The 27,191-nt window shown below is 37.3% G+C and overlaps 2 protein-coding genes across 6 annotated transcripts in view; one reads left to right on the forward strand and one right to left on the reverse strand.

Moving 5' to 3' along the window:
• Window positions 1-2,464: 2,464 nt before the first annotated feature.
• LOC121375209 (putative uncharacterized protein DDB_G0284213) overlaps window positions 2,465-27,191 on the reverse strand; it is a 94,160-nt gene continuing 69,433 nt past the window's right edge. For all 5 annotated transcript variants that reach the window (XM_041502538.1, XM_041502530.1, XM_041502547.1 and 2 more), the window contains 7 exons: window positions 26,672-26,747; window positions 23,813-23,853; window positions 12,839-12,942; window positions 12,017-12,110; window positions 9,336-9,540; window positions 6,549-6,618; window positions 2,465-3,440 (listed from right to left, as the gene is read on the reverse strand). In XM_041502538.1, the coding sequence (XP_041358472.1) occupies window positions 3,380-3,440; window positions 6,549-6,618; window positions 9,336-9,540; window positions 12,017-12,110; window positions 12,839-12,942; window positions 23,813-23,853; window positions 26,672-26,747 (651 nt within the window). In that variant the 3' untranslated portion in view covers window positions 2,465-3,379. The remainder of the gene's footprint in view (window positions 3,441-6,548; window positions 6,619-9,335; window positions 9,541-12,016; window positions 12,111-12,838; window positions 12,943-23,812; window positions 23,854-26,671; window positions 26,748-27,191) is intronic.
• On the forward strand, window positions 18,823-19,572 carry LOC121375248 (E3 SUMO-protein ligase KIAA1586-like). The gene is made up of 2 exons (XM_041502583.1): window positions 18,823-18,992; window positions 19,116-19,572. The coding sequence occupies exons 1-2, from the start codon at window positions 18,844-18,846 to the stop codon at window positions 19,456-19,458; spliced, it is 492 nt and encodes a 163-aa protein (XP_041358517.1). The 5' UTR covers window positions 18,823-18,843; the 3' UTR covers window positions 19,459-19,572.

A 27,191-nucleotide genomic window follows, 5' to 3' on the forward strand; every position in this document is an offset into this window, starting at 1 on the left:
TTGGTGGATGACCTGCTACTTAAGATTTAAAGTAAAGTTTGTTTTGTTTAACGACGCCACTAGAGCACATTGATTTTTTATTTAACGACGCCACTAGAGCACATTGATTTTTTATTTAACGACGCCACTAGAGCACATTGATTTTTTATTTAACGACGCCACTAGAGCACATTGATTTTTTATCTCATCTTATTGGACGTCAAACATATGCATTCTGACATAGGCTACTCTTTTGCGATAGGCAGCAAGGGATCTTTTATTTGCGCTTCCCACAGGCAGGATAGCACAAACCATGGCCTTTGTTGAACCAGTTATGGATCACTGGTCGGTGCAAGTGGTTTACACCTACCCACTGAGCCTTGCGGAGCACTCACTCAGGGTTTGGAGTCGGTATCTGGATTAAAAATCCCATGCCTCGACTGGGATCCGAACCCAGTACCTACCAGCCTGTAGACCGATGGCCTAACCACGATGCCACCGAGGCCGGTACTTAAGATTTATGCAAACAAGGCTTTATAGTGTCATAGAGTGGCGGGACGTAGCCCAGTGGTAAAAGCGCTCGCTTGATGCGCGGTCGGTTTGGGATTGATCCCGGTCGGTGGACTCACTGGGCCATTTTTCGTTCCAGCCAGTGTACCACGACTGGTATATCAAAGACCGTGGTATGTGCTATTTTGTCTGTGGGATGGTGCATATAAAAGATCCCTTGTTGCTAATAGAAAAAAAGTAGCGGGTTTCCTCTAAAACTATATGTCAAAATTACCAAATGTTTGACATCCAATAGCCGATGCTTAATAAATCAATGTGCTCTAGTGGTGTCGTTAAACAAACCTCTTTTTAGTGTCATGGAATTCCCTTTTTGGAGGGGGGGGGGGGGGGGGTGGTGAGTGGAGGTGGTGGTAAGTTTTTGCCTGAATTAAATAAACAAAAACGCCCAAATTGGGATAACATTTATTCATATTTGCATTAACTGCCAAGCAGCTATACAGGGTTCCAAGCTAATTACTACACATTTTTACACTATTACTAGGCTACTAACAGTGAGAGTAGAATGATGGATATGCATGGTGAAAACCTTTCAAGCCAGCTCATTTTGCTCCAGCGTCTCTTTCGTTTTTGCCCAAATTTGCTCGAGCAGCCGACCCCCTCTCCCCATAACCATGCTGCAGGTATCAGTTTTGGCCACATATGTTACGGTACTGTTGTCATCTACAGGATTTAATTTTGTGGTTACACCCTTAAGGAAGCCACTGTGAATTATGACGTCATTGCCGCCTATTGGTATGGTTTTTGTTTCTTGAGAATTTTTAATAATCTACGCACTGATGTGAGTCTTCAGTACAATACTGGCACCTTTGTTCAGTCTCTAAATATTGTTTTCCCTAGCTTGTTTTAGCATGGTGCAGAACAATGCCTCACTAGTCTAGCACCATCTTACCTTAATCAGTGTCATGCTGCCCTGAGATTAAAACAAGCCTTTTTCAATAATTAATTCTAAAATTGCCTTGATAAAACACTAAAAGAAGTGTATTATTAATTAATAAAAATATCTGTTATATATTTTGCCATTCATTTATTAAAGCAACAACATTGATTACATTTATGTTTATTTCAATTACTCTTTTTGTCTTTAAACGGACATACCCTAGTTTTTAAACAATAACATATATTTTTTACTATTATAACCGTTTTTGATAACTTAAATCATGCTTTACTTAGATTTTATTATTTAGATTATCAGTTTCCGTACATTCAAAGTGTTTTTGGTCATCCTGGTGTTTTTAATATCACAAAATGCATTTCTCATATTTTTTAAAAAGCGCGTTCGTCTTAGAAGTAACAATTATGGAGTTGGAGTTTTAGTCTATTTTTCGAGGGTATTTCACCATTTCAAAGTCAGACTCATGTTTCACAGCAACTTTATCCAAATGTGTTACAGGTTTGTAGATTAACTAAACTTAGTGTTAATTTTCACGGGTTGAAACTAGGGTCTGTCTCTTTAATGCAAAAAAGTGCCCTGAAAATGGTCAACTTTGCCCTCAAAGTGTTTTGTCTACTATGCCTTGCCAAATTTGTAGGGAAAACACTGCTAAATATATATCGCTAACAGACCTCTGTACATTTACAGTATCCAGCCACGCCACTTGCGTTACGGCTGAAACCTCATTTTGTTAAAGGGACAGACCCTAGTTTTTAAACACTAAGCCATATTTCTCACTATCAGAGCCGTTTATGATCACTGAAATCAAACACTACTTATATTTTATTGTTTAGATTATCCATTTTCGTACAACCGAAAGTGTTTCTGTTCATCCTGGTGTTTCTAATACAACAAAATGCACTTTTCATATTTTTGAAAATGCATGTGTGTCTGAGAAGGAATGGTTATGGAGTCGCGTTTTAATCTAGTTTTAAGGGTATTTCAACGTCACAGACTCTTGTTTCACTCTGTTGTATCCAAATTTGTTACAGGTTTGTAAATTAACCAAACTTAGTGTCCATTTTTACGGGTTGAAACTACAGTCTAGGTGAAAAATATATACCTTAGTGTTTAAAAACTAGGGTCTGTCCCTTTAATATACAGATTGCAGTAAAATATGGGATATCATTTCGCATTCTGTTCTCAGTAATGTATATATATTTTTTATTCCACTGCCCTCTTTCCTTTCTCTCCTTTGGTTTCCATCTCATTTCTTCACGATCTGGCAACTCCTCCTATCTTTCAACTTCTTTCGCTGTCCACCTCCACATCCCAGTCCTTGTCTCTCCAACCACGACAGGTGCTTGTCTCTTGTGGCTATCCATGCCACACACCTACCATTTCCAATCAGCTTTTAGCTGTGGACTTAATCTGATCACTTCGGAGAGTGTTCCAGTCCTTGTCTCTCCAACCACGACAGGTGCTTGTCTCTTGTGGCTATCCATGCCACACACCTGCCATTTCCAATCAGCGTTTAGCTGTGGACGTAATCTGATCACTTCGGAGAGTGTTCAGTAGTTATTTCTGGCATTGTTAAGAGGCACTCGTAACCACCTACTATGCTCCCCTACTATCGGGGGTCTTTTGTTAGATAGTGCTGTGGGTCAGACCAGCTTTATTAGTGGCAGAGGACGAGGATACTAGGTGGGTGCAGGGAAATACACAGAGACTGCACCCATGGAGTAAGCTGAAACAGGTAGGTAATGATGTGGACAGCTAAGAAGACAAGAGATGGAGAAAACTGAGAGAAAGGGTTGAAAAAGATTGAAATTGTGATAGAAATTGTTAAGTTTTTTATATTAAGATAAAGAAAATGGTAGGCAGAGGAAGGTAGGTGAGAAAGATTAATGAAAGTGTGAGCCAGTCAGTGGTAACACGCTGTTTTAAATCCATTTGTCATCATGTCTGTTTTCCGAACGGCATATCAAAGTCATCATCTTGTAGTGCAGAGAGAAATTCACTAAAAATGAGAAGAAAAAACAAGAGAAGAAAAATATAAAGATGATGATGAAGTTATAAAATTAAAATTTCTTCCGTTTAAAAATTGTGATAAAAAAAGTTTGTTTTGTTTAACGACACCACTGGAGCACATTGATTAATTAATCATCGGCTATTGGATGTCAAACATTTTGTAATTCTGACTCGAAGTCATCAGAGGAAACCCACTACATTTTTCCTAATGCAACAAGGGATCATTTATATGCACTTTCCCACAGACAGGAAAGCACATACCACGGCCTTTGACCAGTTGTGGTGTGCTGGTTGGAATGGGAAAAACCCAATCAGTTGAATAGGTCCACCGAGGTGGTTTAATCCTGCGATGCCAGCACCTCAAGCGAGCACTCAACCAACTGCACTAAATCCTGCCCCACCAACCCCCCCCCCCACCACTACAAAATGAAACCACCCCAATCTGTTCAATATGTCTCACTCAGTGATCTTCTATGCCATCTCAACTAGTGCCCCAAAGACTGGTATTATCAAATGCCATGGTATGTGCTGTCATGTCAATGGGTAGGTGCATATAAAAATACATTGCTGCTAATGTAAAAATGCAGAGGGTTTCTTCTAAAGACCCTGTGTCAGAATAAGCAAATGTTTTAAATCCAACAGTCTATGATTAAACAGTGCTCTAGTCGTGTCGTTAAACAAAACAATAAATAAGTAAATAAATAAAAAAAATAAAAAAAATAATAGTATGGCTAATTGGTGTCCAGTAACTGAGCCAGCTGCTTTCTTTGTTTCTTTGTAACTATTAATGTCTGAACCACATTGTTAAAGGGACATTCCTGAGTTTGCTGCAATTTTTAAGATGTTATCCACTAACAGAGACTTTTTAATAATTGTAATTACATATCAAATATATTTTTTCTGCATAAAATATTAGTGGCTGTATCTTAAACGTTTTTCTGATCATTCTAATATTTGTCCTAGGTTAAATTTCCCTTTTTTTACTGAAATAATTTTTATCGTACATATGAAATTATTTGAAAACAAAATCCAGTTTGGATTCTTATAAATATTAAGATGACCAGAAACACATTGAATATACAGACACTGATATTCTAAACAAGAAAATGTATTTACTATGTAAGTTTACATGTAATTATAGACATATTTTCTTAGTTTAAAACGTCTTACAATGCAGCAAACTCAGGAATATCCCTTTAATAATTACGATATATATTACTTGCCTTACTGTTTATATACCACTTGATGGCAGTCCTAAAGACTTGACAGCTAGACAAATAACTGGACAGACGAATCATAATAAAGAGTCCTTATTAACAGCCCACTCAGGTTTGTTATTTTTTTGCTGTCTGAACAAATAAGCAATAAAAATATATGGTTCTCATTCATAGGCCAGATTTTTTGAATGACCAAGAAGCTAATATATGATTTTCAAATTTAGTTTTCTGATGAAGGTCATGTTTAATTTTGACATACAAGAAATGATAGTAGGGTATTTTAGTCAGTTCTGTTGAATTCCGTTGGGTGTGAAAACATGAGATTAGCAACTTAAATCAAGTACATGTATTTATGTGTCCTGGGAGCCAAGATATTGGCAATTTTTTTTTTTTTTATGGTGGCCATTTTGAAAACCAAGATGGCGGCCACAATTATGGTTGGATTGTGTATATCCTGCTTTTATATGAAAGAGTATTAAAAATTGTACCAGAATTCAAAATTTCATGCTTTTTTTTCACTATCTACCTTAATTACCATTAGATTTCCACAACATTTTGTGCAGACAGAAATCGTAAAAAAACCATTACTATATCACAGATTATATATATTAGATAGTAACCATGTCACCTATATCGACTTCGCTGAAATCTCCTAGGACAACAAAAAGCATGTAGGCTGCCATTTTGCTTTTTTGTTATGGAATATGGAATGTATTCTCCAAGAGGGGTGGAAGGATGTGATGTAATATAACAACGTCATGACATGTATTAAGGTATAGGTAATCATCATATTAATTACATCACATATTTTGAAGGCTTTCACCCCTCTTGAAGAGTATTCTACATGTATAAAAAAGTAAAATGGCAGACAGTGAAAAATTACATGCTTTTTATCCTAGGGAAACTCGGCAATGTCGATATAGGCGACATTGGCTACATTCTAGTATTTGGAATCTGTATCAATGTAATGTTTTTTTAATGATTTGTTGGAGAAACCTAACAGTAATTAAATATACATGTATGAGTGTAATTTACCGTAGTTGTTAACATTATGGCCAGTGCACCACGACTGGTATATCAAAGACCATAGTATGTGCTATCCTGTCTGTTAGACGGTGCATATAAAAGATCCCTTGCAAAAATGTAGCAGGTTTCCTTGCTAAGACTATACTTTAGAATTACCAAATGTCTGACATCCAACAGCCGATGATTAATAAATCAATATGCTCTAGTGGTGTCGTTAAACAAAACAAACTTTATATCTTGATTTGATCTGAAATATTACCTATATTTGGGTATAATATAGAGATTTTTTATCTTTTAACATCAGTTCAGATTTTATCTTCAAACTGGTATCACATCTCTCTATTAAGGGCCAGTAACCCCCCTTTTTTGGGGGGGGGGGGGTGTGTGAGACGTAGACCAGTGGTAAAGCGTTTGCTTGATGCGTGGTCAGTCTGGGATCGATCCCCATCGGTGGGCCCATTGGGTTATTTCTCGCTCCAGCCAGTGCACCACGACTGGTATATTAAAGGCTGTGGTATGTGTTATCCTGTCTGTGGGATGGTGCATACAAAAGATCCCTTGCTGCTAATCCAAAAGAGCAGCCCTTGAAGTGGCGACAGCGAGTTTCCCCTCTCAATATCTGTGTGGTCCTTAACCATATGTCCGACGCTATATAGCCGTAAGTAAAATGTGTTGAGTGCATCGTTAAATAAACCATTTCCTTCCTTACCCCCCTTTTTTTTGTCTCCCCCAGCTTGCCAGTGGGAGATTTATGAAGTTAAATTGCAACCCGATCACATCTCACACTGAGGATATGGGCAGATTTTGTTTTCAAATTTCACAATCCCTGTGCCAATATAAAGCTGTATATTCACCCAAGTTCATTCTGTTTCTTGCCTGGATCTTGTATATTATCTGATGTGTGCGGACAGGGAGTAGAATTTGCTGGAAAAAGCAACAGGTAAAATGTTCAATACACAGATTTCAGATGTGAAACCATCTGTAAATTACACAATACACATATTTCAGTTAGGGGCCATCCATAACTTTTCAACATTTTCACGAACGTACAAACCGTACGTGGGGGAAGGAGGTTAAGGGGCCAGCGTACACTTTTAGGGGAGGGGAGGGGGTGGTCAAAAGTGTACGGTTTGTACGCTCGTGAAAATGTTGAAAATAATGGACGGCCCCTTATTAAATATCTGTAAATTATATAATACAGACTTGCAAGTATAAAACCACCTGTAAAATGTACAATTCATAGATTTGAGTTATAAACTAAATGTAAAGTTTACAAAGCAAATAAAATAAGTTATAAAACCACCTGAAAATTGCACAATACACAGATTTGAGTTATAAAATCACCTGTAAATAATACTCAGATTTGAGTTATAAAATCACCTGTAAATAATACTCAGATTTGAGTTATAAAATCACCTGTAAATAATACTCAGATTTGAGTTATAAAATCACCTGTAAATAATACACAGATTTGAGTTATAAAATCACCTGTAAATAATACTCAGATTTGAGTTATAAAATCACCTGTAAATAATACTCAAGATTTTAATTACAAAGCAAAAATGCAGATTTCAATGATCAAACTGTCTGAAACTTGTACAATACAGACTTCAGTCACAAAACAACCTGTGGGTTAATAACTGAAACCTGTGTATTGTATGTTAATTAGGTGACTCTTACAGGTGTGTAAAACAACCTGTGGGTTAATAACTGAAATTGGTGTATTGTATGTTACTTAGGTGACTCTTACAGGTGTGTAAAACAACCTGTGGGTTAATAACTGAAATCGGTGTATTCTATGTTAATTAGGTGACTCTTACAGGTGTGTAAAACAACCTGTGGGTTAATAACTGAAATCGGTGTATTGTATGTTAATTAGGTGACTCTTACAGGTGTGTAAAACAACCTGTGGGTTAATAACTGAAATCGGTGTATTGTATGTTAATTAGGTGACCCTTACATGTGTGTAATACAGCCTGTGGATTAATAACTGAAATCGGTGTATTGTATGTTAATTAGGTGACTCTTACAGGTGTGTAAAACAACCTGTGGGTTAATAACTGAAATCGGTGTATTGTATGTTAATTAGGTGACCCTTACATGTGTGTAATACAGCCTGTGGATTAATAACTGAAATCGGTGTATTGTATGTTAATTAGGTGACCCTTACAGGTGTGTAATACAACCTGTGGATTAATAACTGAAATCGGTGTATTGTATGTTAATTAGGTGACCCTTACAGGTGTGTAAAACAACCTGTGGATTAATAACTGAAATCGGTGTATTGTATGTTAATTAAGTGACTCTTACAGGTGTGTAAAACAACCTGTGGATTAATAACTGAAATCGGTGTATTGTATGTTAATTAAGTGACTCTTACAGGTGTGTAAAACAACCTGTGGATTAATAACTGAAATCGGTGTATTGTATGTTAATTAAGTGACTCTTACAGGTGTGTAAAACAACCTGTGGATTAATAACTGAAATCGGTGTATTGTATGTTAATTAGGTGACCCTTACATGTGTGTAATACAGCCTGTGGATTAATAACTGAAATCGGTGTATTGTATGTTAATTAGGTGACTCTTACAGGTGTGTAAAACAACCTGTGGGTTAATAACTGAAATCGGTGTATTGTATGTTAATTAGGTGACCCTTACATGTGTGTAATACAGCCTGTGGATTAATAACTGAAATCGGTGTATTGTATGTTAATTAGGTGACCCTTACAGGTGTGTAATACAACCTGTGGATTAATAACTGAAATCGGTGTATTGTATGTTAATTAGGTGACCCTTACAGGTGTGTAAAACAACCTGTGGATTAATAACTGAAATCGGTGTATTGTATGTTAATTAAGTGACTCTTACAGGTGTGTAAAACAACCTGTGGATTAATAACTGAAATCGGTGTATTGTATGTTAATTAAGTGACTCTTACAGGTGTGTAAAACAACCTGTGGATTAATAACTGAAATCGGTGTATTGTATGTTAATTAAGTGACTCTTACAGGTGTGTAAAACAACCTGTGGATTAATAACTGAAATCGGTGTATTGTATGTTAATTAGGTGACTCTTAAGGTGTGTAAAAATCTTTCTCATCCCGTAAAAAACAAAACATTTTGAGCATAGGCATACAGGCTCCCATTATTGTTTTAATGAAACTTGATCTGTAACAATACATGATAAATCTGGAAAACTATGTGGGACAGATAGATGTACAGACAGACAGACAAACACAGACAGACAGATGAAGACAGACAGACAGACACAAACAGACAGACACAGACAGACAGATGCAGACAGACGGACACAGACACAAACAGACACAAATAGGCAGATGCAGATAGACAGACACAGACAGACAGACACAGACAGACAGACAGACACAGACAGACAGACAGACACACACACACACAAAGACTGACACAGACAGACAGACAGATGTGAAAACCTAGTCCCCTCCAGTTGGACTGGTAGGGGATTAAAAACAATTCTAGAATTACTTTGAAACAATAAATGAAACAATGCATGAACGAACGAACGAACAAACGAACAAACGAATGAACAAACAAACGAACGAACGAACAAATGAATGCATGTACATAACACCAGCCACTGAGCAACAACAAAAGACTTACTTTGAAAGATGCTTCTGGGCTGCGTTGGAGTTTTGCGACTTCTGTCCAACTCACGAGTTGATTCATCAAGCATGTGAGAGATCCTCTCCAGCTGGCGGTCCCAGCGTGACGTCGTGGGCGACTTCCTCGTAGGCCGACTGTCGTCACCACCGTGGTTGTTGACAGACAGCGACACTGTCGCAGTTATGACCTCGTCAATGCCCACCTGTCAACACATCATCTTAGTCAGAGATTTGTACATGTTTACACCAAGGTGGTTCATGGTAATTATTATTTAGGGGATAATATGCACACAAAAAACAGTAAGTTTGTTTTGTGGAGCACACTGATTTATTAACCATCAGCTATTGGAAAGTAAAGGTAAAGTTTGTTTTGTTTAATGACACCACTAGAGCACATTGATTTATGAATCATCAGCTATTGGAAAGTGAAGGTAAAAATTTGTTTTGTTTAATGTTACCACTAGAGTACATTGATTCATTAATCATCAGCTATTGGATGTCAAACATTTGGTAATTGTGACATATAGTCTTAGAGAGGAAACCCGCTACATTTTTTCATTAATAGCAAGGGATCTTTTATATGCTCCATCTCAAAATCAGAACAGCACATACCGTGGCCTTTGATACACTAGTTGTAGTGCAATGGCCCGACATGAGAACAGCACATACCGTGGCCTTTGATACACTAGTTGTAGTGCAATGACCCGAAATGAGAAATAGCCCAATGGGTCCACAAAAAGGGATTGATCCTAGACCAATCTCGCATCAAACAAGCGCTTTACCACTGGGCTATGTCCCCCCCCCCCCCCCCCCACACACACGTCATCTTAGTCAGATATCTGGGTATAGTAATGATTTGTACACATTTACACAGAGGTGGTTCGCGGTATTATTTATGGAATAATATCACTTTATTACCTCAGCAGGCACTCATAACGACGCCAACAAACCAATCACCTAGTAGGTACTAAATATGATGAGTTTAAAGCGTTTGCATTTACGTCTTTCTGGTTTCAGTGTTAAACTTGTAATAAAATGGTAGTTTAATGCAATTCATTATAGATTGTTTTTTACAGAATATATGAAGAGTTTAGGCGCAAAACGCGATATATCCATTTTTTCATTTTCAGTCAATTTTTTTTTTTTAATTGGCGTATATCGCGTTTTAATTTTAAAAAACGGGATTTACCCAATACAATTTCATGAGGATCAATTGCATTTTGTTGCAAATCAGTGGACCTACGATTAGCCCTTACCAACATACAATAATGGTTTTAACTAAAAAAAGAAAGAAAATGGTTTATATCGCGTTTTGCACCTGAACTCTTCATACAGAACTTTGGGTTTTGAAAATTATCTGTGAACCGTGAATAAAATACAAAGTTTACATCATTTACATGGATGTGTAGCCGATGTAGACTATATCGAAAATAAAGGCTAAAGCTTGTAACAAGATAAAGTTATTTCATTCGGGACATAAATTTGATAATAACTGGTAACTTGTTTATTATCCTCTATCTATTTCGTTGTTAACTATAAGGATCGAGCTATTTCTCATTCCATCCAGTCCACCACAATAGGTATATCAAAGTCTGTGGTATGTGTTACCCATTCTGTGGGATGGTACAAACAAAACATCCGTTTCTACTAATGGAAAAATCCTGTCCTGGACGGAGGAGTCAGCGTAAGTCGACAAATGCGCCCATGACAGGCGTGTGCTTCAACAGCTTGCTCTGAATGTGTACGTTAAAACCTATGACCTGACCTAGGATCAGTCCCCGTCAGTGTGCTTATTTCTCATTTCAGCTAGTACACCATGACAGGCGTGTGCTTCAACAGCTTGCTCTGAATGTGTACGTTAAAACCTATGACCTGACCTAGGATCAGTCCCCGTCAGTGTGCTTATTTCTCATTTCAGCTAGTACACCATGACAGGCGTGTGCTTCAACAGCTTGCTCTGAATGTGTACGTTAAAACCTATGACCTGACCTAGGATCAGTCCCCGTCAGTGTGCTTATTTCTCATTTCAGCTAGTACACCATGACAGGCGTGTGCTTCAACAGCTTGCTCTGAATGTGTACGTTAAAACCTATGACCTGACCTAGGATCAGTCCCCGTCAGTGTGCTTATTTCTCATTTCAGCTAGTACACCATGACAGGCGTGTGCTTCAACAGCTTGCTCTGAATGTGCAAGTTAAAACCTATGACCTGACCTAGGATCAGTCCCCGTCGGTGTGCTTATTTCTCATTTCAGCTAGTACACCATGACAGGCGTGTGCTTCAACAGCTTGCTCTGAATGTGCAAGTTAAAACCTATGACCTGACCTAGGATCAGTCCCCGTCGGTGTGCTTATTTCTCATTTCAGCTAGTACACCATGACTGGTACATCTTGTCTGCGGGATGGTGCATATAAAAAAAGATCCCTTGCTACTAATGGAAATATGTAGCAGGTTTCCTCTCTAAAACTACATGTATATGTCATAAATTATCAAATGTTTGACATCCAATAGCCAATGATTAATAATTCAATGTGCTCTAGTGCTGTCGTTACACAAAACAAACTTGCAATAAAATAAAGTTAAAACCAGACACTAAATGTTTTGCTAAGTTGTAGGCGTTTTTACTCCTTCCACCCCCAATATTTAATGGTATACAAAAAACCACTATACCAGACTTACTCCATCTCTTTCATTCACACTTTGTGTCTGTACTGACTCAAAATCAGTGCTTCTCATGTATTCAACAGCAGCTTTGTACGTGACGAGACAGTAACTGAAAAAAAAGAGAGAGAAAACATTAAACTCAAAACATTCAATCAGACAAGAATATTTTTACCGATGATAATTTGGTTTTTAAACATTTATCTCCAAGAAAAGGATTCTTGTTTATTAACAACAACAAAAGTTTGTTTTGTTTAACGACACAACTAGAGCACATTGATTTATTAATCATCAGTTATTGGATGTCAGACATCTGGTAATTCTGACTCGTAGTCATCAGAGGAAACCCGCTACATTTTTACTATTAGCAGCAAGGGATCTTTTATATGCACTTTCCCACAGACAGGACAGCACATACCATAGCTTTTGACCAGTTGCACTGGTTGGAAGGAAGGAAATGTTTTATTTAACAATGCACTCAACACATTTTATTTATTATATGGTGTCAGATATATCGTTAAGAACCACAGATATTGACAGCGGAAACCTGCTGTCGCCACTTCATGGGCTACTCTTTTTGATTAGCAGCAAGGAATCTTTTATATGCACCATGCCATAGACAGGGTAGTACATACCACGGCCTTTGATATACCAGTCATGGTGCATTGACTGGTGCGAGAAATAGCCCAATGGGCTGCACTGGCTGGAATGAGAAAAGAAAAAGAAAGTTAAATGGATCCACAGAGGTGGTTCTATCCTGCAATGCAAGCACCTTAAGTGAGCAGTCAACCGACTACACTAGATCCTGTTCCTTTAGTAATAAATGATGTGAATGTGAACCTGAGGCTATCAATGTCTTTGGCCATTGAAAACCAGCTGAACACTTCGATGTAGAAGAGGTCAGACTTCAAGTGCAGACATTTAGCCTGGGCTATCACTGTGACCTGAAATAACAACAACAAACATGACCATATTAACAAAACAAAAAAGCATAATGCAATCTCGAGTACACATTAATACTCGAGTCTTTAATAAGGATTTCACAGCTTATACCATGACTGAGAGATATTGTCCCAATAAATGCACGCACACACGCACGCACACACACACACACACACACACACACACACAGAGACTAAGGTCTCCATGAATACTCAGGTATGGGCAGAGTCTAGCAAGACACTAGTCCGTTCACAAGAGTCGAGTACCTGTGCAATGAAGAGCACTCTCATTTAATAATATTCTGTCCGTCATTTTGACATTTATAACCAATCACAGGACTTGTGGTGTTAACTTCTCTTTCAAAAGTACACCTCAAACTTTGACCCAGCCGGAAATTATTTGGTTTAGTGCTACCTATATGGACCATCCTTTGTTACACTGTGAAGCACTGGCTGGAAAAAGAAAAGCCTAATGTGCTCAGCAATGGAGATCGATACTAGACCAGCTGTGCATCAGTTGAGTGCTTTATCACTGGGCTATGTCCCGACCCATACATATATACATGTATACTATTAATACTAATAATTACTACATGTATATATAATATAGAGATTTATCATAAATTAAAGGCTTTTGTAGGAGATATCGCTTCTTTTGTATGTCACTGTGTATGTTTCAGCGCTAAACCTATCATTAGTGACGTCACACCACTGTCGTTCTGCTAGGTAACGAGTCTACCGCTGCCAAATATAGTGACATTCAACCCACATTACTGACATTGTTTACAAGTGTCGCAAATGAAAAGAATGATAATGAAAGATGAAAAGAATTACCCCTCGTGTATTGTGATATCATAATTTATCAGCACTCATTGATAAAAGTATAAAAATCCTCATACTTATTAAATCGTGCTGATAAATTATGATATCACAAGACACTCAGGAAGTATCCTCTCTATAGAAACATAATTAAGCAGACAGACATATTGGTACGTACAGACAGAGCGATGAATGTTATTTAAATAGTTAAACTTATAGAAAGAAGAAAGAAATGTTTTATTTAACGACACACTCAACACATTTTATTTACGGTTATATGGCATCAGACATATGGTTAAGGACCACACAGATTTTGAGAGGAAACCTGCTATCGCCACTACATGGGCTACTCTTTCCGATTAGCAGCAAGGGATCTTTTATTTGTGCTTCCCACAGGCAGGATAGCACAAACCATGGCCTTCGTTGAACCAGTTATGTATCACTGGTCGGTACAAGTGGTTTACACCTACCCATTGAGCCTTGCGGAGCACTCACTCAGGGTTTGGAGTCGGTATCTGGATTAAAAACCCCATGCCTCGACTGGGATCCGAACCCAGTACCTACCAGCCTGTAGACCGATGGCCTACCACGACGCCACCGAGGCCGGTAGTTAAACGTATAGGGGCTGAATTTATGAAGCCTGTTTTTCTTAAACGCAGGTGTTTAAGCTTTGTAAATGTACTATTTAGTTACACACATATAAACTTAAAGTGTGTTTTGTTTAACGACTCCACTAGAGCACACTGATTAATTTTTAAAATGTTTGTTTTGTTTAAGAACACCACTAGAACACTGATTTATTAATCATCGGCTATTGGGTGTCAAACATTTGGTAATTCTAACTTGTAGTCATCAGAGGAAACCCGCTACATTTTTCATAATGCAGCAAAGGATCTTTTCTATGCATTTTCCCACAGACAGGACCTATATTACATAGCTGTAAATATAAACTACATGTATACATTCAGTGATAACCAGTTTAAGGAAATGTATTGTATACAAAAGAATGTAAAGGAAAAAACCCCAAATATGATACAAAAGATTACACAAATAGTACATCACGTGCAGTTAAATTCGCTATCACATTTACAAATAATCCTTTTGTTAATTTAAATAATACTTTATTAATCAAAACGATGAGGTTTTTTTATATATATTTGAACATAAGTAAATATTTCTTTATTATTGGCATCGCTTAATTTGCTTCTACCATATAACAGTAATTGTAAATCTATTGGTTAAAAAAGCTGTAAGGAATTACATAGAATCAGTCTCTGTTATTCATATTGTTTACATTGTAAGAAAAAATGGATATTGTTTTCTAATCTGTATCCACAGTTACATGAAGGTTCTGTGGTAAGTTCACATCTGTACAAATTGGCGCTTAAAGGGCTACATCCATGTCGTAATCTAGTATGCAATATATTTTCTATTCTTTTTCCACAGGAAAAATAATATGGAACTTTATTTACCACTGGTGCTACTGCTTTTTCACACTTTTTAATTGCTGGGCTTAAATTATTCCATAAATCAATTGCTGAATAAATAAATGATGATTTTAATAAGCAGGTTCTAGCAAAAGGTGTAGATATGTCCTCCCGATTTCTTAATATATAAGGAACCCTTTCTTCTAATCTTTGTGGAATACAGGATAAGAAATCAGGAGTCATTCCTTCCATTATTTTAAACATTGTACACAGTTTTTTTGTTTTTCTCCTTTCACTAAGTGTTGTAAGACCGGTTTCAATATATAGTGAATTACGTGAAGCACATTTAGACATGCCAGTGATTACCCTTGCAGCGTCTAGTTGTACCTTTTCTAAATTATCTGCATTTAATTGGGAACAGCCATCCCAGACCTCTGAAGCATATACTAGGACGGGATTATAGTTTGACGATTTAATAACAGTCTGTATTTCCTTAATACCGAGATCATTAGCGATGCTGATGTGCATACATTTAGAATATGACTAGACCATATTGCATCATCAGGCATCGAATTTTACCACGGCAACGACGGCAAGTGCCTTCGTTGCCCTCCTTACTTGCCGTTGTGCCCCGAAAATCGAACGTTATCGACGGCAAGGAAAATGCCTTTGTGCCCTTCCTGGTTTGCAACCGTGCCCTTCCCAGATCTACATATGATCATTTATTGTTTCACTGACAATTTCGAATAAAAAGTGTTAAAACACCCGTATTTCATTATGTTTTAAAATTTATTTACGTTACAACTCGCGTTATCAACAATCAAGGAGGCTACGTTGCAAGAGACTGCATCATGGACGCAGCTATATTGTGATCACGTGAACACTTCGTGGGACAAGGTCGGTATATCTTTATGTTAATTACGCACTGCCTTTATACTATAGTTTTCTTGTATTAATTTGATTGGTAACTGTTCGACATACTACCCAAAGAAACTAACTCAAATGGATGTGTAATTACCATTTGAAAATTTAGCGTATTATATCAAAATGAAAAAGGAAATTATACCCCAATATAGGTCACACAACCACCGATTCACACAGACACACTCGCACGCACGTGCTCATGTCATGATTTCCCTAGTATTAGTTAACAGAAATGCCACGGAAAGGAAGACTAAAAAAAAGGAAAGAACAGGAGCTTAGCTCGGCAGCAGCAAAGTGCGTCAAGCTGTCCAAATTCTTCGGGTATGAGTATTTCTACTAAACTTAGTTATATTAGCTATTGAACTGCAGTTTTCTTTTCCAACATCAATAACTTGGCACCAGTCCAGTTGTCTCAACTGTCTTCTTGTCCTGAGAATTTCTAACAAATTGATCGTCAAGTAGGCCTGCTATATATCTATATGTAACGATAACATACATACAAACATACATACATACATGTACATTTTATTAAAATTTGACGGCACAGGTACCATTTGTTTGATAATTTTCGTGTTCACTCATGACATTATTAAAGGCAGTCAGTACAACCGTTACAAGACGAAAACGGAGATGAACTCCCGAAATTTTTCTCCTTGTAGCACCTGCACCAATCATCAATTTGTCCGTTCAATGCCATTGCCAAGAATGAAATCGAAAATGATCAAACTAAAGGTCTAGAGTCAGATTTAAGAAACGTTATATATTTTACATGTAATACTGACGACCATTCGGCGATTTTAGTCAAAGTACTTAACAATCCATAATGAGCCTTTGATCGTCGGACATTTCCAAACTGACTAAGCGCCATGACCGAACATAAATTATATAGAATCGCGCTTTGAAGGTCACACAGTTTAATATTAACGGTAATTTTGTGCGACACAAATGTTTTGACGAAAATGCAGTTTTTGTTTTGAAGCGGTTCGATATTGGGTAGGAAAAATGCTATTTTTTAAGTGTTCAAACAGTCATTGATTCGACATGCGCGTTTTAACGGTACCTGCACAGAACACAGATACAGTCGCTAAAATGTCATCGCGTTTGCTATTAATAGACACAAGCGAGAAGCCGTAAGCGCCCGACTTATTCCGAATGGGTCTGGCTAACCGCCAGATTGGACGGTTGCCAACATGTTCTACAATTATTTATTTTCACAGCTGCTCCTTAGTACAATTTTGTGCAGTAAACGTATATGTAATTAAACAATAAATTAATTAAATATTTAACAATATGAAAATCAAAATTATTAAAGTGTTAAATTAATAGAATTTTTGTAGTTTTCACCATATAATGTAAATGTTATTTGAATCAGTAGCGTAACCGAGTCTTTATTTGGGGGGGGGGGGGGGGCAGACCTTTGTCCGGGGGGCCAATGTTGTATTTATTGTGTACAATCAAATGTGAAATGGGGGGGGGAGGCGATGTTTTGAAGGGGGGCACCGCCCCCCCCCCCCCCAGACCCCCCGTAGTTACGCCACTGATTTGAATTAAATCTTTGTCTAAACTCTTTACTCACATGCTATCAAACTATATTACGCCCACTCGTCATCTTAAATATATAGAACTTTATCACTTAGATATGAAAAAAAGAAACAACAAACTTTGTATCTAATTTTGCTTCATTAAGATAGCTTGCTGCTTTTTTTTTCATTTAACATTAACAAATTAAAAGAAATGAATTTATTTGGCAATACCGTACTTACAAGTGTTTTTGTTATTCATCCCATTCCTGGTCACGAGTACATTGTTATTTATTAAAGCCACACATTGATTAATATATTATAGGGCATTTTGACAGGCAGTCAAATGTTTGCAGGCTTGTTAAAAAATATATGTTCCTGGATGGGAAGGTGTGATTGATTTCATTATAGTTTTACCATCCATACTTAACAAGCAAGTTGTCATGCATTTGCCATTCTACTCTTCCTTCAGTTGCATGAATCTTGTAACAACTGACATGGATATATTATAATTGTCTAATTTAATTGAATTTTTAATTTTATTCAGCTCCAAGCCCGAGTCATCAGGAAATGATGCTGATGCTGATTCAGTACCTTCCTTGGAACCTCTGCCTGAGTCTACTACTGTTGTGTCTTCCAATGTGGACCAGGGTCCAAGTACTAGTAAAGCTGGAAATCCCAAAGAAAGTGTAGTTAACATCACTAAAGCACCGAAGTACAAGTGTAAGGTGACAACAATACTTTCCTGGAAAACGGACTGGGATTGGATAGGATTCCAGGAAAAAGACGGGTATGTTACACTGGTATGGTGCGAAGTTTGTAAGGCCTACTATAGTGAAGGTGGAAAAAGCAGTTTACACCAAGGACAGTCACAATTATGCGAATTGGAAGCATATATAAAGGGGACTGCGAATGTGAAAAAAGATACTGCCCGGACCCACAATGCTAGCAAGCTGCATTGAGATGCGATTAAGGCGACCAAGGCCACCAAAGAGATGCCTGTTATTTACAGGCACCTTAAAAAAATGGACAAAGAGACATTTACAAGAATGTGTCACCTTTTTGATTGGGCATACACAGTCGCACACTCAGAACTTTGTTTTACAAACTTTCCAGTCTTAATTAGTGTAGAAAAAAAACATGGAGTCAACCTTGGTAACACTTATGCCAATGACAAGGCATGCCGAACGTTTGTTGATGAAATTGGTGAAACGATGGCAGACGACTTGAAGCATCTGTTTTCCACGGAACCCTTCTACTGTTCAATCCTGTTTGATGGCAGCACTGACAAGAGCCTCTCGGAAAAAGAAGTAATTAGTGTTAAGTTGCTTGAGGACGGACTGCCTAGGTTCAAACTTCTTGGGTAAGTAAGTGTTTACTTCTTGTGATAACGTGACTTTTTATGACATATATGGCTTAGACTAGTCACCCTAGCTACATAAATAATTGCACCATTAATAAATAAAGTTCTCCTTTATTCTTCTAGAATTACAGAACCTGGTCAATGTACTGCTGAGGGCATATACAATGCAATTACTGCAAAGACTCGAGAAATGCAGCTTGACATCAAGACATGCTGTGTTGCAACAGCAGCTGATGGAGCTTCAGTTAATTTTGGGAAAGAATCTGGTGTACTGGTTCGACTGAAGAAAACAATGCCATGGCTTATAATGATACACTGCATTGCACATCGTCTTGAGTTGGCCCTGAAAGATTCATTCAAGGGTTCATTTTATGAACTTGAGGTGAATTATATTCTTGACTTTTTAAGATCATGGTATGTGCTGTCATGTCTGGAAAATGCACACAATACATGTAATTTCAAGTAATAGGGAAGCATTGTTTAGTAAGACGTCACCTGTAAAAACAATATGGTTAGATTAATGTAAGGTTCAAATAACTATTAAAGGCAAGCTTACAAATGTACATTAAACTGACTAAATATCGTATTGTCCATACAAAGCTAAACGCAATTCACTGCACCATGTTGAAATGCTGCATCCTATTTACATTGAGTGGTTTCTGGTAGAATATAATATTGTACCACGCTTTGGTGTCAGTCCCATTGATTTTACCCGTGGTGTATCCCATAGTTAGGCCCGGGCCCCCCTAAATTTTGCGACAGTTATAAATTATATATATTTTTTTTAAACGTCCTACCTATGTGGCAGCAGCGGGTTTCCTCTAAAAATTTGTCAAAATGACGTCCAATAGCCGCTGATAAGATAACAATCAATGTGCTCTAGTAGCGTCGTTAAATAAAACAAACTTTACTTTTTATATCATTGGCCCCCCGGCCCCCCCCCCCCCCCCCTAAATGGATTTTCTGGATCCGCCACTGAAATCTCTCGGAAAAGGATGATGTAACTACAACTTAACTATACCAAGTGTACCAAAACATAATTATGTACTAAATATACCTGGTTTAACTAAATCAATTATTGTTGACATATGCTAGTTGGCCAAACATAAGAAATGGATTATGCACAATGTTATTTTTGTCAATGAGATGACTTGAAATATATAAAAAAATTCCTTGGTATATATCTTCTTTTCATCTTCATGATATTTTATTTGAGTATTGCTAATAATCTGAAAATAGGATCATCATGTTAGTTTCTGAAAATGTTTACTGTTTGTAAAAAATGGTTTCATTTGTTTTTTGAGAAATACTTATTATGTTTCTTTTTGCCTTCTATTTTTCAGATAGATAATCTGATGATGCATCTATATTATATGTACCGGCAATCTGTCAAGAAATGGCACGAGCTTCAGAGAACAGCTGAGACATTTGGTGAACATGTAGTGAAACCATCACGATCTCAGGGCACCAGATGGATAGATCATCGCAGAAAGGCATTAACAGCCCTGATCCAGGATTACCGCTGCATTGTAAACACAACTCCAAGAGCAAGGATCCGAATTGCGAAAAGACATCCCAGCAGGAGACCGTGCAAAAATGAGAGGATATTCCAAACTCATGACCTCACACCGCTTCGTACTATACTTAGCTTCCTACCAGGATCTTGTGGAAGACCTGGCAGAATTGTCGCTCTCACTCCAAGATGACAATCTTCCAATTTCTGGTGTACGAGCAAACATTGATCTTGCGCAGGCTAACCTCATTTCAATGGTCAATAATCCAGGGAGAAATCTACGTAGAGTCCTACTTGAGACCACAGCTGCTGAAAATGATGGCGTTGTAAGATTTAAAGGTATCGAGTTGGTGACATCTCCTTCTGAAGTGGACACGTTCAACAGAAAGTCGAAAGAGATAATAGAAAGGATCACCATTTGCATCTCTAGCAGATTCCGAAATTTTGTTGATGACCCAGTGCTTTCAGCAGCTGATATTTTAGACCCAACAAACTACCCAACAGATCATCAAGCTCTTGCTGTTTATGGACAAAAGGAAATTACAACCCTCACAGATCATTTCAATGCACTTCTAGTGAAAAAGGGCTGCCAGGTAGATGAGATAGAACGGGAGTGGGCCAAGCTGAAATATGATATATCTCGAAATCACAGACAGGAGGCATTCTATCCGTTATGGCAAAAGATGCTTACCGAGAAGGAGGACCGGTACAGCAACGTACTCCACCTTGTACGAATTCTACTGGTCTGCCCTATTGCCACTGCGCATGTCGAGCGTCAGTTCTCATACATAAAGAGAATTCTGGGAGACTGGCGTCTCAACCTGGGCCTGAGTACCATCCAGCATTTACTCCGAATATGTTCTGAGGGACCCGAGCCTGAAAATTTCCAGCCAGCGCCTGCAGTCAATCGATGGAGGTCTTCCTGTGTTAAATCCAGGAGGCCTGAAATCATGCCTTATGGCCCGAGAAAGAAGGCAAAATCCATTGCTGCTACTCCTACAGATTATGAGCAAGTGGACAGTGATACTGACACAGACTAGAGTAGACAAACATCAGAGTGAGAAACTCTTTGCACATATCCGAGTTAGGATATTTTTGTTTTATTATGGTTCATGAATATGTACCGTATACTGAACTTATTTTCATTGTCATACATAAATGTAGTCTAGTCACCTTGTAACACATGGTTTCTCGGCTAGGGGAATAGCCAAACCATCTATGCATAGCCTAGTTTCAGTCAATGAAGAGAAACTATCTTCTAGTCAGCTTGACAAAAACGGCAAAAGTACACTAAGTTCAGTTCAGCATTGGATAGTGACCACATTATCAGTCTATTCGCAACTTACTTGTACAATACACAATTCATTATATGACTATGGTACTCTTCGGAGTGTGATTCAGATGGAAAATGAGGATTATTCACTGAAGTTAATGTGCAGTTTATCCAGTGAAGTGATTGGTGCTATTTAATGTTCATTATCTTCAAAAGTAGTAACATTGAGGTATCCAACATGACATTTTCATAGTATTGATCTTTCTTTCTCGTTCTTGATCATAATGGCATAGACTGTCATTCTCAGGTCATTTCTTTGTGAGAATTATTTGGTATGATAGAATTGACAAGTTGTATAGTATTTTTTTAACAATATTATTTCAAATGTGTGTTATTGTTTGCTATACAGGTTGGTATAAAGTTTAAACACAGGACCACTGTCTATTACATTTAGAAGATTAAAAGTTTCTATTTTACAATAATTATTTGAATTATTATCCAAGTAGTAGTTAGTATGCGGATATGCTTATGAATGTATCAGTCATAGAGTAATAATCAAGTGACTCACCCATTCCCTTATGGAATAGTCCTAGGCCTTCAGTAGTAACATTACAGTTTGTAATAATATGGGATAATTTTATAGAAAATAAGTTGCCTTCGTGCCTCTTTTATGAAGGAAAACTTTGCCTTGGTGTCCCTCCAACTTGCCTTGGTGCCCCAATTTTTGTTCTTGACACGAAGGCAACATTTGCCGTGCCCTCAAAAAGTTAAAATTCGATGCCTGTGCATCATCTACTAAAGTTAAACCTAAATGTTTATGCGTTTTTGATTTGCTTAAAGTTGTGTCGACCGGCCTCAGTGGCGTCGTGGCAGGCCATCGGTCTACAGGCTGGTAGGTACTGGGTTCGGATCCCAGTCGAGGCATGGTATGTTTAATCCAGATACCGACTCCAAACCCTGAGTGAGTGCTCCGCAAGGCTCAATGGGTAGGTGTAAAGCACTTGCACTGACCAGTGATCCATAACTGGTTCAACAAAGGCCATGGTTTGTGTTATCCTGCCTGTGGGAAGCGCAAATAAAAGATCCCTTGCTGCCTGTCGAAAAAAGAGTAGCCTATGTGGCGACAGCAGGTTTCCTCTTCAAAACAGTGTCAAAATGACCGTATGTTTGACGTCCAATAGCCGATGATAAGATAAAAAATCAATGTGCTCTAGTGGTGTCGTTAAATAAAACAAACTTTACTTTTTTAAAGTTGTGTCATCAAATACAAGACATGGTTCATTAATTAATTTGGTTAGAGAAAACAATAATACATTCGTTTTATTTAGGTTAAAGGTAACTAACCATTTGTTTGACCATTCATAAAGTTTCAACAAATTAATGTTTAGATCGCGTTCTATAATTGAAATGTCATTTGACGACATTCCAATACTTGTATCATCGGCAAATAGCCTTGTTACACAGTCTAGTTCATCAGCAATATCGTTAACATAGATCAAAAATAGTAAGGGAACTAAAACGGATCCTTGAGGTACTCCAGCCTTTAGAGTTCCATAATTTGATAACGTTCCGTTTATATACACTCTTTGTTTCCTATTAGAAATATAATTATTAATACATTTTAAGAGATTAACAATCAGTTGAATGAATCCTTCAAAGTGATTCGATCCTGCAACGCAAGCACTTCAGGCGAGCACTCAACCAACTGAGCTAAATCCCACCCCTACATGCATGAAAGACATAAACTGGCTTTGTAAATTCATCCCTTATTGTTCTCTCAGTGATGGTCACGGGTAATGAAAGAAAAACATAAACTGGCTTTGTAAATTCATCCCTTATTGTTCTCTCAGTGATGGTCACGGGTAATGAAAGAAAAACATAAACTGGCTTTGTAAATTCATCCCTTATTGTTCTCTCAGTGATGGTCACGGGTAATGAAAGAAAAACATAAACTGGCTTTGTAAATTCATCCCTTATTGTTCTCTCAGTGATGGTCACGGGTAATGAAAGAAAAACCAACAGAGAAATACCAACCAGTAGAAGAATGAGATCGTCAGAAGTCAGACACAGGTGATCTGAAAAAGATAAAATAAACAAAGTGTTGTAACTCGGATACAAACTCAACTTAAACTGTACCTTTTCCTCTATTGAAAGAAAGAAATGTTTTATTTAACAACGCACTCAACACATTTTAATAAAATAAAATATATTTATGGTTATATGGCGTAGGGACATATGGTTAAGGACCACACATATTTTGAGAGGAAACCCGCTGCCGCCACTACATGGGCTACTCTTTCCGATTAGCAGCAAGGGATCTTTTATTTGCACTTCCCACAGGCAGGATAGCACAAACCATGGCCTTTGTTGAACCAGTTATGGATCACTGGTCGGTGCAAGTGGTTTACACCTACCCACTGAGCCTTGCAGGGCACTCACTCCGGGTTTGGAGTCGGTATCTGGATTAAAAATCCCATGCCTCAACTGGGATCCGAACCCAGTACCTACCAGCCTGTAGACCGATGGCCTAACCACGACGCCACTGAGGCTGATTCCCTCTATTGAAGACACCACAGTAAGAGTGCATGTATTTCTGAACAGCGTGACTATTCTCTCAAAGAAGAAAATCTTTTATTTAAAGGGACATACCCGGTACCCTAGTTTTTAAACACTAAGGCATATTTTTGACTATTATAGCCGTTTTTTGATAACTGAAATCATACTTTACTTCGATTTTATTGTTTAGATTATCCATTTCCATACATTCAAAGTGATCATCCTTGTGTTTTTAATATCACAAAATGCATTTCTCATATTTTCAAAAAATTGTTATGGAATCAAGTTTTAGTCTATTTTTAGACGGTATTTCTCCTTATTCTAAAGTCACACACTCATGTTTCACTCAATTGTGACTTTATCTACATTTTGTAAATGTGTTACAGTTTTGTAGACTAACTAAACTTGGTGTTAATTTTCACGGGTTAAAGTTAGGGTCTGTCCCTTTAACGACGCACTCAACACATTTTATTTACAGTTATATGGCGTCAGACATATGGTTCAGGACTCTGTTAAAGAGTAATATAGGATGGGAACACAGTAGTGATCACATAAGAACACAAAACTTTAATGTAAAAGTTGATGCCGTCATCGCCTTTGGAATAGTAATACCTATATTTTGCCTATTTACTTAATAAAGGCAAGATTTTTTTTTTAATGTGTATTTTCTTTTTATGTGACTACTTAAAAAATATAATTGAGGTAACAGCCAGGATGTTTTAAATTGCATTTCACATACCGTACACTATGATTTTAAAACAATTTACATATATTTTATTCTTTCTAACTCAAAGGCATATTGTCACAGACCACTACCTATTTAATGGTCTAACAAAGTATTACCTGAACAAAAATAATTTGACTTGTTCCTAAATATACTTTATTCAACCATCTTCATAACCACCATACTCTATTAATAATATTTTGTAAAAATAATTGAATTATGGCAATGGTCCATAATTCAAAAACTAAAATTGCCGAGAGGGTTGATATAGATTTCACTCCACCATGGTTCAGTTAAGGTGATGTAATAGCTAGATTTGGTTTCCAACAATTAATGTAATTTTTAAGTTATTATCCATTTTTAGAGAAATAAGGTCCTTAAATCTGTGACAGTATGCCTTTAAATGGTACAAAAAAAAGAAGAAAAAATAAATTGTTTTGTTTAACGACACCACTAGAGCACATTGATTAATCAGGGGTGGGAATTGTGAACTGTAAAAAAGAGGAAATCTAGAGGGGTCCCGGAAATTCTGGACATCCTAGGTTAAAATATGTGCCATCTGACACATTTTGAAGGAAAGGATGATTAAAATGAGAGGAAACACAATACTCCATGAGAGGAAAACAGCTGATCCAAGGAGAATTCCCACCCCTGATTAATGAATCATCGGCTGTTGGATGTCGAATGGTACAAAGCTTTCTCTTATTTTGTTTCTATTGTTTTCCTGCGTCACTAGTATTGCCAGCTTGGGTTGGATTCACTCTCAATTAGCTCCGTGTTAAGTATTGTGAGTTGAAAAAGTGATTTTTGGCAAGTATTTTTGCTTGACAACAATGGAAGAACATTGCGGTCGTTTTCAGTAATCAGTAATCGATAGCTGTTTGTGACAGCTAACTTAATAATAAATTTGACCGTTTTATCAACAACAAAGATCACAAAATATTGGAATATGAATCGTAGTTTGTTTCCACAAACATTCTGGTCACAAAAACAGTTATTAGGAATAATGGACATAAATACTGGAATTTTTTTGCCTAATTTTAATCTAAAAATTTGAAAAACCCACAAAAATAATACTTACCGATTCAAATATAAACTTAATTTACATGTATGGATTTATAAACATTTTAAGTATAAATATATGAGTAAAAGTTATAAATTTGTACTCTTCAACAAGGTGTTTGTCAAAAATTCATCCTGGACCAGTAAAACTGAAGGTTAAACACAGCTGAAGTCTTTTGTGTTGGTAACGAAGGAAGGACGGAAATGTTTTATTTAACGACGCACTCAACACATTTTATTTACGGTTATATGGAGTCATACATATGGTTAAGGACCACACAGACAGAGAGAGGAAACCCGCTGTCACCACTTCATGGGCTACTCTTTTCAATTAGCAGCAAGGGATCTTTTATATGCAGCATCCCACAGACAGGATAGTACATACCACGACCTTTGTTACACCAGTTGTGGAGCACTGGCTGGAACGAGAAATAGCCAAATGGGGCTACTGACAGGGATCAATCTTAAACCGACCGTGCATCGAGCGAGTGCTTTACCACTGGGCTACGTCCTGCCCTGCTTTCGGTAACATAAACTTGCTTTGAACCTACCTTTTCGACCGTGCACATGTAACAGCGGCTGTTGATTCTTTAACACATGGGCATTAACCCCTTCTGTGACACTGTCCTGAAAACAACACAAAACAGGTTTAAAATTGATTTATTAATCATTGGCTATTGGATGTCAAACATTTTGTAATTGTGACAGCTTTTCGAAGTCGTTCACGCATAAGTTTACAGATTTTTTTTTTTTTTATACCTAGATGAGCGTAAAAGAAATAACAGACAAATCTTATAATTAAATTTCAAACATACTTCCTAATAATGAAACAAAAAGTTCATATTTTATTTTGATTTATTTTTTGGTTCTATAATAAAAACGCTCAATAACACAAAAGTACCAATGTAAATTGACTTCATCAGAAATGACATTCCCTGACAAACTCACGTTGCTACAGCTGGACCAATGGGATAGCGTTAAATTGTAATGAATTTAACGGAAATTTAATTATATTATCTAGTTTCTTCGGCCAGTAATTCAGAGCAGATGTGACCCATATTTAAGAGGCTG

This window comes from Gigantopelta aegis, chromosome 1 (assembly GCF_016097555.1).
Source record: "Gigantopelta aegis isolate Gae_Host chromosome 1, Gae_host_genome, whole genome shotgun sequence".
Classification (NCBI taxonomy): Eukaryota; Metazoa; Mollusca; class Gastropoda; order Neomphalida; family Peltospiridae; genus Gigantopelta; species Gigantopelta aegis.